Genomic DNA, 19959 nt, shown 5'->3' on the forward strand with positions numbered 1-19959 from the left:
ACCTGTCTATCCACGATCGCCATTGGGATTTGAAGCGCTCCATTTTGTTAAGACGAAGTGCAAAGAGCCTCTCGTACCCACAATGAGATGAAACACTGTCAATCACTTCCTGCATAGAGGGAGCTACATTAGTTTTCCAACGTTTAGCCAATAAAAGTTTTACCGAGAGACATATGTGGGACACGATAACTCTTTGGGGCGGCACTACAGCATCTATGCCCAAGGAGAGAAGGGCTAAGGCTGCACTGAGTTCCATCTGGGTACCTACTAATGTGGACAGTAAATCAAACACCGCTTTCCATAGTGGAGCAATAACTGGGCATTCCCAAAAAATATGAAGTAATGACCCAACCTTCTCGCAACCTCTCCTACACAAGGGGCTAGAGGTCGGGTATATCTTGGACAACTTGAATGGAGTATAGTACCATCTTAAAAGTATTTTGTGGAAAACTTCCAGGAGATTCGAGTTCATAGTGCCTCAACGTCATATGTGGACCCCAAATCCTCTTCCCATTTTGCCATTTGCGGGGTTTTGGAGGCTGACACGTCTCCCAGAATTATATCATATAAGGCTCTAGTTAACTTAGAATCCCCCGTGACGGTCTTGAAGATCAAGTCATATAGCCCAGATGGAATCTGTACCTGCGTATGCGATCTAGATGGAAGAAGATGTCTAGCCTGCCTGTATTTAAAAAGATCTGTCTGTGAGATTCCAAATTCCGCACATAGCTCAGAGAAAGGTTTTATAGTGTCATTACTAAACAGAACGGGTAGTGTCACTATCCCCCGGGCGTCCCAGTTTTCCAGTTTTAGGTTAGGAACCAGAAGTTCCAGGGTGTCCACCGGTAGAGGGATCGTGCGGGTAGGAGCGGCGGGGGGTATTGTTTTTAGGGCTGCTTTCCATGCCTGGATAGAAACTGTCACCGTAGGAAAAACGCGGAATCAAGCTTTTAGGGAACTTCACCTGAGCTAACAATAACGAGGAGAGAGGGATATCTCCAATCAGATGGCGTTCAATCGTAGACCAACTAGAGCCTGTGAATGGAAGACAAGAGTCTCAATTGACGTACCACTATAGCTGCATGATACGCTTCAAGGTTCGGGACCCCCATTCTCCCCCTCCGTCTATGGACATAAAGACTCTGCCGAGCCACCCGTGGTTTCCCTTTGTTCCAAATAAATCCCATCAACTGATCTTGTAGCTTACGAAGAAGGGGCCTAGGCATAGGGACTACAACTGTTCTAAAAATATATAGTATCTTGGGCAGAATTAACATTTTATATAGGACCATGCGTCCCATCCAAGACAGTTCTGTGTCTGACAAACGCTGAAGTTCCCCCTGCAGTTTATCATATAAAGGAAGAAGATTAATATGTGCCAGTTTAGAGGTATTGGAACATAATTTAATACCTAGATAAGGGATCGACACGTCTTCCCAACCATACGAGAATTCTTTCTGAATGTCCTGGCGCAGTCTTGTGGAGATTGATAATCCCAATATCTGAGATTTGGACACATTAATTTTATAATACGAGACCCTACTGAACCATTCCAGAATTTCGGATACTCTTCTAAGAGATGTCAATGGGTCTGTGAGGGTCAAGATTACGTCATCAGCGAATAAGCCTATCTTATGCTGTCTATGCCCTACTGAAATCCCTCGCACCCCCAAATCCATTCGGATCATTTCCGCCATTGGCTCCATAACCATAGTGAACAGTAAGGGAGAGAGAGGGCATCCCTGTCTGGTGCCATTGGTGATATTAAATGGTCTGGACATCATCCCGTTAGCCAGGACCCTAGCTGAGGGTGAGGAATATAGAGCACCTATCGCAGTGAGAATGGGACCAGAGAAACCGAACCTTCGCATGGTAGCAAAGGCAAAGTCCCAATGAATCCTATCGAACGCCTTCTCCGCATCCAGTGTGAGGAGAAGAGAAGGCGTCCGGTGCCATCTGGGGCTTGTCGACCTTTCGTGAACCCCACCTGGTCATTATGTATTATGGTAGGGAGTATAGTCAAAAGGCGTTGGGCCAGTATTTTTGCATAAAGTTTGGTGTCGCAATTCAGCAAGGATATGGGCCTAAAATTAGCTGGCAGCGTAGGAGATTTCCCCTGCTTAGGGATGGTTACTATGGTCGCTTGCAGCATTTCCTTGGGAAGGCTGCCCTTGACCATTGCAGCGGTGAAAATTCGCGCCAAGTAAGGGGCTAATACCTTCTCATTTAGTTTATAATATTCGGAGGAGAACCCATCCGGTCCCGGGGCCTTATGTTGCTTACCCATCCGAATTACTCTGATCACCTCTTCTGTCAGAATAGGGGCATTAAGTTGGTCTAGCTGTAGAGGGGTTATTTTGGGCAGCTGTAACTTGTCCAAAAACCCATCTATTATCTCTAAAGTAGGGTGAGACGTGGCAGGGTCTTCTTTTAAATTATAAAGCTTAGCGTAAAACGAACTAAATCTGTCTGCAATGTCTTGAGGGTTCGAAACCTTAGAATCCCCACCTTCTGCCGCTAAGAATGGAATCTTGCTCTTTTGCTGTTTCAGTTTAACCCTTGTTGCCATATATTTGCCCGCCTTATTATGTGAGGTATAGTAGGTCATGCGGAGCGAGGTTAAATGCTTATCAAATTCCGCTATGAGCAGCCTCCTAAGCTCCTGTCTAAGTTTGGTCAGCGCATCATTTAGTGTATCCGAAGGGGAGGATTTTTGTTGCGTCTCCAGAGCTTTGATCTGTTCCAGGACCTTGTCCGTATTAACCCGTTTCTGTTTATAATAGTGCGAGCTCTGCTTGATCAGGAGTCCTCGCATAACTGCCTTATGGGCATTCCATAGGATAAAGGGGTCCACCTCTGGGGAGTCATTCAGATCAAAATATTCCTGTAATTGAGAGGAAATTTGCCCTTTATATTTAGTAAGGGCCATCAGGAAGGTGTTGTTGTGCCAATTCCTGAAGGGACGAGACCAGGGAGCCAACGCTATCTGCATGGAAATAGGAGCGTGGTCTGACCACGTGATCACCCCTATCTCTGCCTTATGTACTGCCACCATTTATCTACTAGGAATACATCGATCCGAGAGAAAGTGTGATGGCAGGAAGAGTAGAAAGTGAATTCCTTGGACAAAACATTATGGCATCTAAACACATCATAAAGGTCTTCTTTCTGAGCCCACGGTGAGAGTGTAGGGAGAGACCTCTTGCTCTTGCTGGTGGTGTCCATAACTCTATCTGGAACTACATTAAAATCCCCACAAAGGATGAGTTGACCCCTTTGGATCTTGCGAATTTTCCGCATGGTTTTGTTCAGAAAGCGGATCTGTGAGGCATTAGGAGCATAGATATTGACTAACGTTATCAAAGAGTTATTGATAGAACACACCAGAGCAAGAAATCTCCCCCCCCGCATCAATCAAAGAATCCACCAGCTTGAAATCCAAAGTATCTCTGACTGCAATCAAGACCCCCGCTTTTTTCCTATCAGAATTAGCCATAAAAACATGAGGGAAATTTGGACTAACAAAAGAAGGGCACTGCTCCTTCTGGAAATGTGTCTCCTGTAAACACAGAATATCTGCTCTAGAACTTTGGGCTTCTTTCCAGGCGGAGGATCTTTTAAATTGACTATTCAATCCCTTTACATTCAGTGAGACTATTTTAACTAATATAATGGTGGTTTCTCTTGGCTCAAATACCCACAAAATCTCTCTCAGACCGGAGCAGGCAAAACGAAATTGGGTATGATCCAACAAATACCCTAAATAGCATATATAAAGTACAGTGAAGTTTACCGCTCAGACGGCACTGGTAACAGTCCAATATCATTCAGTATAGACACTCTCTCCCAGAAAAATGCAGTGGACAGTCCGCAATCCAATGAGGGTGTGGATATCAAGCACAAAGTACCTTCAGCGAGAGTCAGTCTGGCCCCGCTACTCCGGAGAAATTCTGGACGGACCTCTAAGTGAGGGTTTCACAGGTATGTCGGACATCGGGACCCCCCATTCCTTCAGCAATTGAATACCATCTGCAGACTTATGAAGAACATGCGTATGATCCTCCCTCCTGACCAAAAGCTTCGTAGGGAACCCCCACTTATACGGTATCTTGTTGTTCCGTAGCGAGAGGGTAACAGGCAGGAAACTCCTTCTAGCTTGAAGTGTGACTTGTGAAAGATCCGCATAAAGATGTACCCCTTCATAAGGGTCTGGGAGTTTCTGGGCTTTCCGCGCTGCAAACATTAAGGCTTCCTTGACATGGAAAAAATGAATGCGAGAAAGTACATCTCTTGGTACTTCTGATGGTAAAGCTTTAGGTTTAGGCAAACGGAGTGCCCGGTCTATGATCAGATCCTGAGGCGAAGAGTGAGGTAAGAGAGATTTAATCAGCTTTTGCAAGAACAATGGGAGGTCTGCCGGAGAAACGGATTCAGGAATGCCCCGAAATTTAACGTTGTTCCTCCTGTTCCTATCCTCCATATCCGCCATCTTAGATTTCATACTTTCCACCTCTTCCTCTAAAGTATAGTGTGCATCCACTAGATCATTATGTGCCTGAGTGAAGTCCCCCATTTTCCTTTCCACGTGATCCACTCTGGAGCCTAACTCCTCTATGTTAGTATGTAGCGTAGCAGTAATCTTTGCTAAATCCTTTTGCAGGGACCCCCTCAGGGCCATCACTAGTTCTTTAATAAAAGATTCCGATGCCGCCTGGTCTGTAGTGGGGAGGCTAGAAATCGGGTCACCCTCCGCAAGTAAATTATCCTCTTGCAAGGAAATGACAGATGAGATCTGTTCCCTTTGGGAAACCTGGTTACCAGGGGGGGACTCGTTCTCCTCTTGCTGCTGACTCCCAGCCGCCATGTGCACGTGGCGTCCCGCCGGTGTCCGTGGTGAGCTAGGGGAAAAGAGCAGCTGGTTGTCCCTGCGTCTCGGGCTGGACACCATCGGGCATTCCGGGGAGTGTGCAGACTCACCGGGAGAATCCGAGGGCGACGCCAGTCCCGATCCTCTGTCGCATGTCTCTCCAGAGAAGCTGCAGCCGGCGCCATCTTGGGAATCCTCCTTCCTTGTGCTGCGGGTGGAAAAGAAGTCAGTTAGCCGCTTCGGGCCGGACTTATTCCCCTTCCTCCGTGTCATCATCGTTGCCACCGGGCTAAGCGGCGAAGAACAGTTGGACCCTGGCCTCGAGTAAGCTTTAATAGACAGTCGCTTGAGGTTTTAAGACGGAGCTCACTCAGAAGCGTCCGTCTCGGTCTGCATCTAAGCCACGCCCCCATAAATGGTCCTTTCTTATCTGCCTTTTGGTCCACACTCCCCAGCAAAATTCCCCAAACTGCAAAAGTGCAAAGTGTTCTATACGGGTGCCCTCGCTTCCGGCAGATATGTTTGGGCCCTCCCCTTCCTGGTGCCCTCAGTTTAGGGCCTTGATGATTCGCCTCTTGAAACCGAAGAAATGTTCCCCTCGGGCCGGAACAACTGCATATTTTTGTTTCCTGTATTGTTGGAGCCTTAACTAATTTTATTTTTTCATAGAAGTAGTGGTATGAGGGCTGTTTTTTTCCCCGGACGACCGATAATTTTTATTGGTACCATTTTGGGGTACATGCGACTTTTTGAGCACTTTTTATCCTGTTTTTTTTGGGAGGCATTTCTGGCATAGTTTTTTAGTTTTTTTTTTGTTTTTTTTTTTTTTTTTTTTATACAGCGTTCACCGTGCATTATAAACTACATGGTTACTTTATTCTGCGGGTCAGTCCGATTCCGGCGATACCTAATTTATAGCACTTTTTTATGTTTTACAACTGTTTGCACAATAACTTTAGTTTTGTAAAAAGAGAGGATTTTTTTTTGTCGCCAAGTTGTGAGAACCAGAACGGTTTAAGTGGTTTTTTTTTTGTCGACTGAGCTGTATGAGGGCTTGTTTTTTGCGATACGAGCTATAGTTTATATAGGTACCATTTTTGGATATATGCGACTTTTTGATCACTATTTTTTTTTTTTTCTTATTCCAGTATTTGTAGGGCAAAGTGACCAAAAAACAGAAATTCTGGTATAGGTTTTTACGTTTTTTTTTTTTTTTCTTTCTAACATCACCGCGTGGAATAAATAACATAATATTTTTTATAGTTCAGGCCGTTACAGACGTAGCGATACCAAATATGTATGGTTTTATTCATTTTTTCCAATAATAAAAGACTTGATAAGGGAAAAAGGGGGAGTGTTTTATTTATACTTCTAAACTTTTATGTTTTTAAAACATTTTTTTTTTTTTTTTTACTTGGTTTTTTTTTTCCAAGTCCCACTAGGGGACTTGAAGGTCCAACTGTCAGATTTGTTTTTTTTCTAATATATCGCACTACTTATGTAGTGCAATGTATTAGATCTGTCAGTCATGCCATAATGGCAGAGCTGGAGGCTATTGTTAGGTCTCCTGTTGCCATAGCAGCAGTCACCAGCCCTAATTGAATGGCAGGGCTGCCAATCTGCTAGCAACCTTTTAAGATGCAGCGATCGCTGCATTTAAGGGGTTAATGGCAGGAATCGGAGCTAACTCAGGTTCCTGCCGTTAGATGTGGATGTCAGCTATAACGTACAGCTGACATCCACCACTGACGCCGGCTCAGCTCTTGAGCCGGCGCCATCTGCTACGGAAGCCTTATAGGCTCTGCCTCAGGGTGGGCCTGGAAGGCTTCCTGTTCAACTACAGTAAAGAGGACATTGAATGGCGCAGCAGTGTTGGCATTCACACTGAGCCTCCATTTAAAGTCTCTGGGAATGATAAATACAGCCTAGTAAAGCACTCAGCTGTTTAAGTCCCATAGACATAGAATGGAGTGGCGGGCGCATGCTAGACCACTGGTCCAATCACCTCACCCCTCACTGGAGAGTGTGGAGAGGGAACGGGGGATTGTGAAACATCGTTCTCGCGATCGGTGGGAGTCTCAGTCGTGGGAGCCTCCACCAATCAGACTGAGTGTGCATAGAGAAATGGCTGCCAATCACTAAGGGACGAATGTCGATAGCTGAGACTGCGTTATTTCTTACCCTTTTTGTCAATGTGAGGTATAGAGTTCTGCGTACTTCTTTTGTCCTGCAGTTCCTGGATATTTGCCGCTGAATTTATGCTGAGGCTTTGGTTAAATGACTTTCCAATGACAGCTGGCTTATGTGCAGGTGGGGTGTCTACAAACTGTATGTAATGATGTAGAAAAGTAACTCTTCTTCCACCATTGAAGAGTAATACCGAATCCCGAAGACAGAGGCTCCACTGCAACTTCTGGTCGCCGGCAATTCACAATAAAATTGTAGAATTACTGCAACTCTCGAGCGACGTCCATGTTTGCCTGCGGGGGAATACTCGTGAGCATCCCAAGTTGTGACTTCTTCCTTTATAGGGAAACATTGAGGTAGTGGTAATGTTGCAATTTTGTAATGTGACTTGCTGGCAACTAAATCTACCATGAAGCCCTATCCTAATCCCACAGAAAAGCTTTTGCACCAGAAAGATGAGAGCCACTTCCAGTATATACTGGGCAAACTTTAACTTTCTTTTAATATTTGCAATTATTGAAAAACCATATATAATTGAACATATTATTGAAGGATTGCCTACTTGGCACATACACTGGAATGGGTGAGTTGAAATGTGACTCCTGGCTGGCGGTTGGCAGTGGGTTTATGCCCTGTATAGCTGCCATGCTAATTGTTTTAAAGGTTTACTTTGATGCTGACCACATTAACCGGTTATGTTGTCGTAGTAATACTGAATTCTTATTAAATATCTTCATTCTTTTTCAGATTGATTGCGAAGCCATGTGCACTACGACTGGGTCTCCAGGGCAATGGACCCCGAAGAGCTCAGCCCAATGCCATCCTCGAAAAAGTCTTCATATCCATCACAAAGGTGAGTGACCGCACATTTTTTTTCTGCGGCTGAAAATCCATTCCATTAATCGGAATGGAACGTGCAGAAGTTCATGTGATTGCTGCAGAGACAAATATTCAGATGAATGTAATAGTTTTCCAGTTGCAGAAACTTTTGCAACAAGATCTGCCGCATGTGAATCCACCCAATGCTCAGCAGTAAAGCTGTGTTCTTGGTTATTGCAATCATTATGGGCAGTTGTAAACTTTGGCACCTGCAACTCAAATTATTAACTCTTTAAATAATGTTATGACGGCAGCACCAATCTGATTGTACGCAGGAGTAGAACTTATAAACCCAGACTTATGCTAGCCATACATATTGGCCAAACCTCCTTTTTTTTTTTTTTTGCCGGTTTCTGATGGGGGAATCCTCACTGATCCACAATGATTAGATTTTTACATGGCCTATTTTATCTTTGCTCTGGGAGATAAGCGGCTGCCAGCAGTATTCCCTTCTCCCTAGAGAAGTTTGATACATAATCAACCGATCTGAGCGTGTTTGTTTATGGGATACCGAGGGAGCGTTGGTTGTTCGCCAGACACGTTCTTATGTGTCCAGAATTACCAAAGTGATGTAGCCACCTAGACTTCATGTCACGAATGGGTGAAGAATAAGCATACGCATTACATAACTTGTGAAGTTCTAGATGTGTGTATATAATATACACATGCCGCCTGGTGAGTGCTGGTGTAGTGATGCCCCACATTGTAGTTTTTGTCCCAGGCCAGCATTTAGGCAGTCCCCGGGTGATGTCCAGCGTGGTGGTTAGATGTTACACCACGCCAATGAGAAGATGAAGGGACGGGATTTGTCTCTGGTGGCAGCACTTGCATGAGTTGATAACCCTACTAAGTTAGATAAATATTACCCAGTGGCGCAGCCAATTGCTGGGTAGACGGGGAGGGGCTGACATGGGGACGTTGAATACAGCATCTCAACATGCAACTGAGGGGGCGGGAAATTGTAATTGTTTAGTGCATAGGAGAGGAGAAATCGGACAGAGATGATATTCTCAAGTTTAAGAAATATTTATATACATATAACGCCCTTAAAGGGGTTGTCCACTTTCTGAAAACTGATGACCTATCCACCATATAGGTTATAGGTATATGATCGGTGCGTGTCTGACACCCGGACCCCGCACCGATATGGCACTCCGGCTGCCTCCGGGCGCCGGATGATGTTGCCGGAAGCAGATGGCTCTGGTCAAAGAATAACGGCTGAGCTGATGTTTAAGTGAATAGGAGCAGAGCTGTAGTTCTGCCGAATGGCCGCTATTCAGTGGTCGAAGCCATCTGCATTTGGCTCCAACGACGTCATCCCGTTCCAAACATCCGATGCACGGGGGCAGCCGGAGTTGCAGATCGGTGCGGGGTCCGGGTGTCTCACACCGATCATATACTGATGGCCTCTCTGGTGGATAGGTCATCTGTTTTCAGAAAGTAGACAACCCCTTTAAATGGTGCCAGATTGAAGTATAAATATTTATGGATATATAATCTCATTGAATGGCAGTAATATAATTACGTTTTTGGATGTTGAACTGGTGAAACAAATTGGATTATTTGGCCCTGTTCACATGGAGTATTTTGACTAGTTTTTTGGCACGGAAACCGCTCCGTAAAACGTCAAAACCGTCCGAAAATGCCTCCCATTGATTTCAATGGGAGGCGGTTTTCTCCCGCGAGCGGTAAAACCGCCTCACGGGAGAAAGAAGGGACATGCCCTATCTTCACGCGGTTACGCCTCTGACCTCCCATTGACATCAATGGGAGGCAGAGAAAGCGTATTTCGTGGAGTTTTTTGCCCGTAGGACTCCATGTGCGTGAGCGAAAAACGCAGCGAAAATCGTGGCAAAGGGAGTGCAGGAAGGACAAAATCTGCCTCAAAATCCCAAACTGAATTTTGAGGCAGAATTTTCCTCCTGCAAAAAACTGTGTGAATACATCATTTTAATACAAAGAGACTCTCTCTCTCCGGTATAAATATATAAAAGTGAAGCGTGTTTTGTAAAGAAAATATATCATTTGCTTATTTTCAAGAGAATTATATCGAATGTATATTTGATATTTTTGTTGACCAACCAAAATAAAATAGTTTTTGGACATCCCCCATACACATTAGATCTTGTGTATGACCAGCTTTAAACTGGCTTAATACTTATGTGTCGTCTTTAGTTTGGACCTGTCATCCAGGGCCAGTGACGAAGGTCAAATCCCTGTCATCAAGGAAAGTGAACTCTGAGTGAGACGTTAGCACATGGGTATGAAATGACAGAACAGGATCATAGAGCAGGGAGATAAGCTCTCCGACTTGGTCCTGACAGGTCTTGTAAGATTTGCACCTTGTACTTAAAGAGAACCTGTCACTAGGTCATATAAATTAAACAGGTTATCTGACCTGAATAGTGATGTCTCCCTGATTCCAGCACAGTTTTTTTTTTTTTTTTGTTTTTTTCTTTTCCTGGCCCCCTTCCCGTTCCAGAGATATGGCCCCCCCGTGATCTCACCAGAACAGTTACGTCTCGTGAGATCATGTTGTGCCTGGCTGATCTGAATCTACCTCATGCTGATTGGTCCGCATCCGAGGCTGGGAAGCTAGCTCTACTTCTGAAGAATGAGGGTAGTTCATGTCCGTTGGCGAACTACAGCAAATTAGCATAAGAGGTGCGAACACAACAGGGGGGGGGGGCAGCCATATCTCTGGATCGAGGAGTCAAGGAAAAAAAGAAAACCAGCACTGGATCATGTCCGATAACCAGTGCAACTTATATAACGTAGTGACAGGTAATCTTTAATATCATGTGAATAGATATTGGCTTGTGTGTTTTTTTCTTTTTTCTTTTTATGTGATGTGTTTTCTGTAGTTAGATGTTGAGATCTGTTTTTGGATCAAAACTCAATGATTGACTTTAATGGGTTTTGGTGGATTTCCGTTGTTTTTAGCAGATAGACTAGTGTAGTCTGCTGCGCTATACTAGCTAGTAAAAAAAAATAAAAAAATATTTTAATCCAGTCTGATCTGTTAGGGCTCATTAATCTTCAGTTTCAGATAGTGAAAACTTGATTCAGAACAGCACCTTCGTTCCTGAGATCTGTCTGTACCATGCATGTAGAAATATTATTCAATAATTAAAAAAAAAAAAATACTGATACTCTCTTAGTGCTGGGCAATTAATCGAAGAAAAAAAAACGAAATTCAGCGCAATTAATAGATTTGCTCGTGTGGTGAGGTTTTATAAAAAAAAATGTCCTGGTTTAAACTGTATCTGCATCTTCAGGATGCAGATACAGTCCCCTGCTCGATCATTGGATTCAACTGTAAGGCCCCTGCTCTACCATTCACTATGTATTGCCGAATGCGAGGCTGTGATGTCATCGCGCCTGTATCCGCCGTCCCGCTCAGAGCAGAGGAATCCTTTCCACTCTTCAATGGAGCGGCGTTAGGGGAGTATGTATATTTATCTTTATCGGGCACTATTGAGTCTGCGTGGGGGCAGCTATGGAGAGCATTACTGTATGGGGCAGCTATGGAGAGCATTACTGTATGGGGCAGCTATGGAGAGCATTACTGTATGGGGCAGCTATGAGGGCAATATACTGTGTGGGGCAGTGTCTGAGTATATTATATACAGTAGTATAAAGCCGGCTCAGGGGATAAACATTAGTTCAATAGTGTAGCATGCAAATAGGGGTGTGGCATGCAAAAATGGGTGTGGCCCGAATAGTTTATTAAACTTAATCGAGGTTACATGTTCAATTAATCGTGATGTTGATTTAGGTAATTATCGCCCAGCCCCACTCCCTGTTTGATCACCAAGCAATTGTATTAAAGGTTAATGGATCAGAAACTTCATGCAGGGTAAATTACTGAACCCGGGGGTACAGAACAGGGAGATCTTATACAATGATCATAATAAATTGAATGAACACACACTACAGATAAAACCTTGTGGCTTTGTCATCCAGTGAATAGGACTATGGGACAGTTAATGGTTCTGTAACAGCTGAAAATGTGGACGCGCTCTTCATGACCAAGATGGACACGATACTCTCCATATTATGTTAATGGTTCTTGTATGGGAAGTGGTAGATTATGCTAGACCAGGAGATCAGCACCAGCAGGAAGAAAACTAAGGGCCTGTTCACATCAGCTTTCAGGTTCCATTCATCCTTTCCCGTCAGAGGAACCAATGAACAGAAACTATAGCTTCCGTTTACATTACCATTGATTTCAATGGTAATGCTTCTGTTTCAGGATGTATCCGTTCTGTAATGTTTGTTTCGGTGTAAAAAAAAACAACTAATCGTGTGTTTTGTTTGCCTTTCTCTAAATGGATTCATTAAATGAGTTGTATGAGAAAAAAATGACTGCTTTCTATGTGTCAGTCTTTTAAGCCCATAGACATTAAAAGGAGTTATATGAGATTTAAAATTGTATAACCGATTCTTTCAGCTTGTCCCTTTTTGGAGACGAGACCTCCCAAACTTTACACAGCATAATAGTGTCCCTTTATAGTCAAAGGGGTTTTTCCACGAGAGACATCTATGACGTATCCACAGGATATGTCCTAAATGTTAGTTAGATGCGGATACCACCTCTGGGACCCGCACTTCTCTCCAGAACGGGTCCCCCTAAACCCCGTTCAGCCATTGAATGAGGTGAATTTTGACCATGAAAAAGGGTATATGGTCGTGAGTTACATAAACAGCGTAGCTACGCTGATTCCGCAACTCCAATAGTAGTGAATGGCAGTTACAGATGCCGCGTAGCTCAGAGTTTCGCTGTTTACGTAACTCACGACCATATAACATTTTTCATGGTTGGAATTTACCTCATTCAGCCACAACACACAGCGGCTGAATGGGGTTTAGAGTTGCCCCGTTCTGGAGATAGGTGCAGGTCCCAGAGGTGGCACCCACATCTATCTGACATTTATGACCTATCCTGTGGATAGGTCATAAATAAATGTATCTCGTGGGAAAACCCCTTTAAGGTCTCGCCAATGATCCGTGAAGTTGTAATATTACCTCAAGCTTTCTTTACTTGGATAACCGTTTCCACGGTGTTTGCGATCCTTCACATTATCCGAACTTGGGACTCCTTGGTCACTTTCTTGGTTTTCTCTGAAAGTAGATGGCCATCCATGTATACTCCGTGTCATGCCGTGAATTTTTACAGGATCCATGACTCATCTGTTTTAACTGACCGTTCTCATTTACTTTTTATATTGGGTACATCAGCCTTGCATTTTTTTATTTTTTTTTTACTAGTATGCAATGCTGTCTTGGCTGTCAAATTGCAACAGGAACGTGATGAGAAATTACAAAGTTTGAACGTAGCCTAAGGTCGCATAACTACGTTTCTCTTCTCATGTAGCCTGCTAAAATCGACTATAATTGTCAGTAGAAATAATGGACAGTGGGAGATGGGCAGTAAAAAAAATAAGCATCTGAGGCAAATGTGCCTAACACTTCATCAACCTTGAATGAAGACCTACTTGTATAGTATTAATGTATGTAAGATATATAACCTATTCTTATGCTTCTCCTGTATGTTCTCCAGTGTCCCGATGGGAAACACCTGGAGGGACTATCAAAACAGCTGGACTGGGATGCACGTAAAATTCAGAGGTGGTTCAGGCAGAGGCGGAATCAGGATAAGCCAAGCTTAGTAACAAAGTTTTCAGAGAGCATGTAAGTAGAAAATACACCCTATGTAAGTACGTAAATGTTGTTTTTTTCCCCCGTCGTGAATGTACAGTGTGGGAAGGGGTTTGTCCAGGATTAGAAAGCATGGCTGCTTTCTTTTAAAAACCGCACCACACCTGTCTGAGTTGTCCACTATTGCAGCTGCGCTGTATTGAAGTAATTGGGGCTGAGCTGCAATACCGCACACAACCTGTGGACAGGTGTGCTGCAATACCGCACACAACCTGTGGACAGGTGCGCTGCAATACCGCACACAACCTGTGGACAGGTGCGCTGCAATACCGCACACAACCTGTGGACAGGTGCGCTGCAATACCGCACACAACCTGTGGACAGGTGTGCTGCAATACCGCACACAACCTGTGGACAGGTGTGCTACAATACCGCACACAACCTGTGGACAGGTGTGCTGCAATACCGCACACAACCTGTGGACAGGTGTGCTGCAATACCGCACACAACCTGTGGACAGGTGTGCTGCAATACCGCACACAACCTGTGGACAGGTGTGCTGCAATACCGCACACAACCTGTGGACAGGTGTGCTGCAATACCGCACACAACCTGTGGACAGGTGTGCTGCAATACCGCACACAACCTGTGGACAGGTGTGCTGCAATACCGCACACAACCTGTGGACAGGTGTGCTGCTATCTTTTTGGGGTAAAAAGCAGCCATGTTTCTCTAATCCTGGATAACTCCTTTTTAAATATTCACAATCCATGGTAATGTACTTCTCTAACTAGGGACTCTGAGCGCAGTCCATGAAAAATCTGTATCTCATTATCCTGTTGCCAAAAATGGAATTGAGGGCTTTTGGAAATGATTTACCTGCTTCCCCTTTAACTGGAGCCAATAAATATCTGGCTCTCATAAGGAGCCGTAATACGGATGTGTGAATGCGTCACTGTAAGGCTATATTCAGACGAACGTGTGCGAAATGAGCCGTGAAAAGCTGCCGTTTTGGATCCCTCATAGACTTGATTCTATAGAGGGAATCCGTGAAAACGGACCAAAATAGGACATGTCCTATTTTTTCACGGGCTCTTCACACGGTTCGTTAAGACAACGGCTGTGTGAACTAGGGATGCACGATGCATTGAAACTTCGACACTGTTTCGATGCCGTTATTTCATGTATTTCGATACTAAGCTGTGCGGCTGTACAGCTCAGTATAGTAACACATGAACGTATGAGAGCGGGGCTGCGGCTGTGTGATTCAGCCATTGTCCTGCTCCTGAGTCCTGACAAGTGTGCACGGTCAGCATGATGTGATGCGACCAGCGCTGCACTAATGAGCGGCGGCACTGAAGACCGAAATGGCCGGCGCATCACCTCATGCTGATCGCATGCTTGTCAGGAGCGCGGCAATGGCTGTATTACACAGCCCCGCTCTAAGGGCGGAGATGAGAGAAACCTCTCATAGCCGCCCTATTCCCCTGAACGCTGCGATCAAAACTGACCGCAGCATTCAAGGGGAGAATGAGGAGGGATGCCCCTTAGATCGCATCACAGGAAATCCCTGTGACGCGATTGAGGGACATACCATATATGGGCAGACTGCTCAGCGTACATTGAAGGACCCCAGGGCTGTATTACAAGATTTCCTGTTGGGGCATACTTAGGTATGTCCTAACAACTGCCTGTGTACTATCCATACACAGGCTAATGCACTGGCATACAGATCTATGCTAGTACATTAAAATGTAAAAATAAAAACATAAAGTAATGTTAGATAAAAAAAAAAATACACATACACATTTCATTTACAATAAACATTAAAATAAGTCTCAATACAAAAAATATACACATTCGGTATTGGTGCGGTTGTAATAACTTGCGCAACAATTTTTTTGCGTCATTTATGAGGTGTAATCTATAAAAAAACAAAAAAAACAACAACTTTTCACTTATTAATATAAGGCACGTGGTGTGATGAGCTTCTCCTTAATAGTAATTAACCCCATCATGTACCTTACACATTAACCCAATGTCAATTATGACTGAGAAACATGATGGGGTTAATTACGATTAGGCTTTATTCAGACGAACGTAAAATACGCGCGTGCAACGCGCGTGATTTTCACATGCGTTGCCCGTAGCTATATTTGTCAATGGGGCCGTGCAGACATGGCAGCGTTTTTTGCGCAGCGTTGCTCTGTTGCCAAAAACTCACGACATGTCCGTTGATTCAGCGTTTTCAACGCATCACGCACCCATTGAAGTCAATGGGTGCGTGAAAACCACGCATGTCGCACGGAAGCACTTCCGTGCGAACTGCGTGTTTGCGCAACAGCTGTCAAAAGGATGAATGTAAACAGAAAAGCACCACGTGCTTTTCTGTTTCCGAACATCCAAACGGAGTGTCTTTGCGATTAGCGAACCCCGACAACCGAAGCTAACTTCACCGGGTTCGGCCAAACTCGGCAAAAAAAATTCTGGTCCGCGACGTCGGGAGACATTCACTGTGCATGGTGCTGAAAGAGTTAAACTGTTTCAGCACCATGGACAGTGACTTGCGATCCCAAAATACATGAACCTGTAAAAAAAAAAAAACCGAAGTTCTAACTTACCGATTACTCCTGTCTCCTTCCTGCAGTCCGACCTCCCGGGATGACACTTCAGTTCAAGTGACAGCTCCAGCCAATCACAGGCCAATCACAGGCTGCAGCCAATCACAGGCTGCAGCGGTCACTTGGACTGCCGCGTCATCCAGGGAGGTGGGGCCCGATGTCAAGAGAGGCGCGTCACCAAGGACGCGTCACCAAGGCAACGGCCGGGAAGTTCTCGGTAAGTAGGAACATTATCTTTTTTTTTTTTACAGGTTTTTCGCTGTTGTGTTCGGCATTCACTGTCGAGGGTGCTGAGATTTAGCTCTTTCAGCACCTTGGACAGTGACGGGCGTCGACAAGCCTCATCTCTATGATGCCGGCTGCGCGAAAATCACGCAGCCGCGCATCAGACACGGATGACACACGCAGCTGTCAAATGGTTTTTGCGCGCGCAAAACGCCGCGTTGTTTGCGCGCGCAAAAACGCAACGCTCGTGTGAATCCAGCCTTAATGTGAGGCACATTCAAAATTCATCACACCACGTGCCTCACATCAGAAAATGGAAGAACCTATTAATTTTTTTTTTTTTTATTATTGTTGGCAAAGTATCGTTTTGGTATCAAAAATCGCAATACTACACAAGGTATCGGTATCGAAGTCCAAATTCTGGTATCGTAACAATAACAACCCTAGTGTGAATAGCCCCATAGAAATACATGCAGTTGCATGACAGCCATTAATAAAAACGTCCGTCTTTCGGAATATTTATATGTTCGTCTGAATAAGCTCTAAGGCCATAAAACGGGTGCGTTTTGCGGCTTTATCATGGCCGCAATGCCCAGATCTATTGCACTTCAACTGACCCAGAAATTAGATTGTGTAATACGGATGCAAAAATGCGCCCAGATTATGGCTGTGTGAAAGAGGCCTAAACAAACGAAACCATACCTGGTGCCAGCAAGAGAAACAAATGTGCCGGTGCTCAGGCTACAAAATAAAATGTTGTCAGGAAAGCTGCCCGGTTTCCATGATATCCCCCGTCCATCATACCTGCATTCACTATTCAGTTATTGGATTGTGAGAATTGCTAGGTGTGGTGCACGTTTTATCAGATTAAGGTGTGGCCATGATCCGATGGATTTTCGTTCTTACTGAATAATAATAAGGCTTTCTGTTATCTAATGAACTAATCGGAACAATCCTTGGATATTCCCAGGTTATGTTAATGACAATATCACATTTACTAAGCCATAGAGATCTCTTAATTAGTCAATGCATAAAAAGGATAATGGACTAGTAGACCGAAGAGCCTTTTTATACGGGCCAATGATCAGGCAAACGGCACGCGCACAAATACATGTTCCCGGTCATTGCCCTGTGTAAGCGATCAGCCGAGTAAAGACTAGTTTGTCGGCTGATCAGATGTTTTATGTGGCCCAAAAAATGGTTACGTGGGGGAGGATTAATGTGCTGCCCATAAGCAAACGGGACGTGCCGTCTTCAAGATGCAAATATATAGGGACGAGCGATTTTTAACGCTCATTTGTCCCCATACGTTCTGATCATTGCGGTTCAAATGGCGCAAACGAGCGCAGCTTGACATGATGCAATGTCAAGAATCTGCCCGTGTGAAAGGGCCCACAGTGATTGTTTTTTTTTTGTTTTTTTTAGGCCTTTGGTATTTTCCTGATGGAATAAACCCCTAGTTCACACGGAGTATTTTGCAGGCAGAAAAAATCTGCCTCAAAATTCCTTCAGGAAATTTGAGGCAGATTTTGACCTGCCTGCGCTTTTTTTACTGCAGCTTTCATGGCGTTTTTCACCTGCGGCCATTGAGGATGGCGGGAAAAAAACGCAGCGAAAAACCTATTTTGTGTTGATTGCTATGGGAGGACAGAGGTGGAACTGTGTCAAAAATGGACATGCCGAGTTTTTTTCCCTTAAATTTATTTATTTTCTTCCCCCTGCGACCAGCTAAGAGCCACGTGAAAAGAAGAAAAAAAAAACAAAAAAAAAAAACCTGCCTCTGCATCCCATTGAAATCAATAGGAGGCATTTTCGGGTGTTTTTTGGCGCTGATTCCGACAGTTTCCCTGTCAAAATCGGAACCAAAAAACTGAAGTGGGCCTCGTAATGGTTTCTCTTTCGTGTTTTCATTATATTGTCTTTCTTTCTAGGTGGAGGTTTATATTTTACTTATATATCCTTTTCTATGGAGTATGGTTTCTCTGGACGGTGAGTAGCCTGCATGTACATCGTGCTCCCAGAACAGAGAGAATACAATAAACAGGGAGAAGTCCTCTGCCAAGCTACAGAAACAAACTTTCATGATGTGTCAGCTGACGCATGGTTTGTGATATCCACGCTGTTTTCAGAAATGAAGACCGTGTTTTGACAGTGAATGGAAATTGGCAACTTTTACTTGGTTTGATAGAATAAACTAAACAATGTGTAATCCTATGCCTGGCAGAGTAGCCCTTCTAACTGGAAGCAATACACTGTATTTTTTTTCTGTGCACTTATTCTTGCCAAGTTCAAAGTGCAGATGCTTCCTGTCTGGTAATTAAACATTAGCGGGTCTTATAATGTGTACACCACCAACTGTTAACCCCTTATGTACATCCACATGGAGACTCCAAACTGTGCCTTAGTCTATTTATGTAGAAAATGAACAGTGACGTGATTGAAGGTTAAAGGGGTTGTCTGAACAGGAGCCACCCGTTTAGGACACATCTGTTGCAGGGAGCGGAGTAGCTACACGGCATGTCTCGCTTTGACCATTCATCGTAAGGGCTCTATTTAATGCCTCATTGCTCTGTCGTGGCGCTGCAGGGAAAATTAAACCCTTGCCAGGTACCCACACAGGTCACAGCTGATCGCTGAGGGTCCCTGCAGGCAAACACCATATAATCAACTGATTGTCAGGGGACCCTTCTAACAAAAAGGGGATGGTCTAAAGTGGACAATCGGTAGCAAAGTTGGGTCACATTTGGTCGGATGCTATAGCAAGACGTTCTATAGAATTGTGTGCTTCCAAATTTGTGGCACACACTTTTGTGGAGGACTTTTTTCTGACAATGCCATTAAACTGATCTGTTACGTATAATATGATGTCTAGTTAAAGCCCATGTAGATGTGCACATGTTTTTGTCCAAGTATCGTATCATCTGACTTGTCAGAAGATTATTATAATTTTTTTTTATTATATATATATATATATATATATATATATATAAATAATATATTTTTTTTAGGTAGAATATACCTTTGCTAGACGCTGAATAATAGAACAGAACACTCTTTAAAAAAATCAGATTTTTGTTCATTTTAGAACTTTTTTTGTGTGTATTTTTATTGTGATGTTGTTCTCTTTTTACTTTGCAGACATCCTGGTTCTGGGATACACGACAGTGCTGGTACAACTACCCCTATCAGGTAGAGATGCTGCACCTTCATCTGACAGTGTCAGGGCTTGAACAACCAAAACTCTTGCAGGCTGTCCTACTGCTCTGACTATAGTGAAAACGGCGTGGTGGTTATGATGCTGCTTTTGTAACGCTACGTGCAATGCCACAAATTCTTTCCTCTTCACACTTTTCTGTAACTTAGAAAATAATGTAAAATTTTTTTTTTGGTCCCATTATGAGTTCGGCCTCGTTCACAGCTGCACTGGAGGCACCGTTGGGGGCCTCCGTTACAGATCTGGCCGAGAATACCGGAAACTATAGCGCAGCATGCCGTGCTATTTTCGATAATACTACAGAC

General features: G+C 44.0%; 1 protein-coding gene across 2 annotated transcripts in view; it reads left to right on the plus strand.

The window, feature by feature from the left end:
- CERS5 (ceramide synthase 5) overlaps positions 1–19959 on the plus strand; it is a 67162-nt gene that overhangs the window by 20640 nt on the left and 26563 nt on the right. For both annotated transcript variants that reach the window (XM_075851801.1, XM_075851800.1), the window contains exons 2-5: positions 7802–7907; positions 13497–13627; positions 18372–18429; positions 19579–19629. In XM_075851801.1, coding sequence (XP_075707916.1) covers positions 7802–7907; positions 13497–13627; positions 18372–18429; positions 19579–19629 — 346 coding nt within the window. The remainder of the gene's footprint in view (positions 1–7801; positions 7908–13496; positions 13628–18371; positions 18430–19578; positions 19630–19959) is intronic.

The sequence above is a fragment of the Rhinoderma darwinii genome, chromosome 2, assembly GCF_050947455.1.
Source record: "Rhinoderma darwinii isolate aRhiDar2 chromosome 2, aRhiDar2.hap1, whole genome shotgun sequence".
In the NCBI taxonomy this organism is placed as follows: Eukaryota; Metazoa; Chordata; class Amphibia; order Anura; family Rhinodermatidae; genus Rhinoderma; species Rhinoderma darwinii.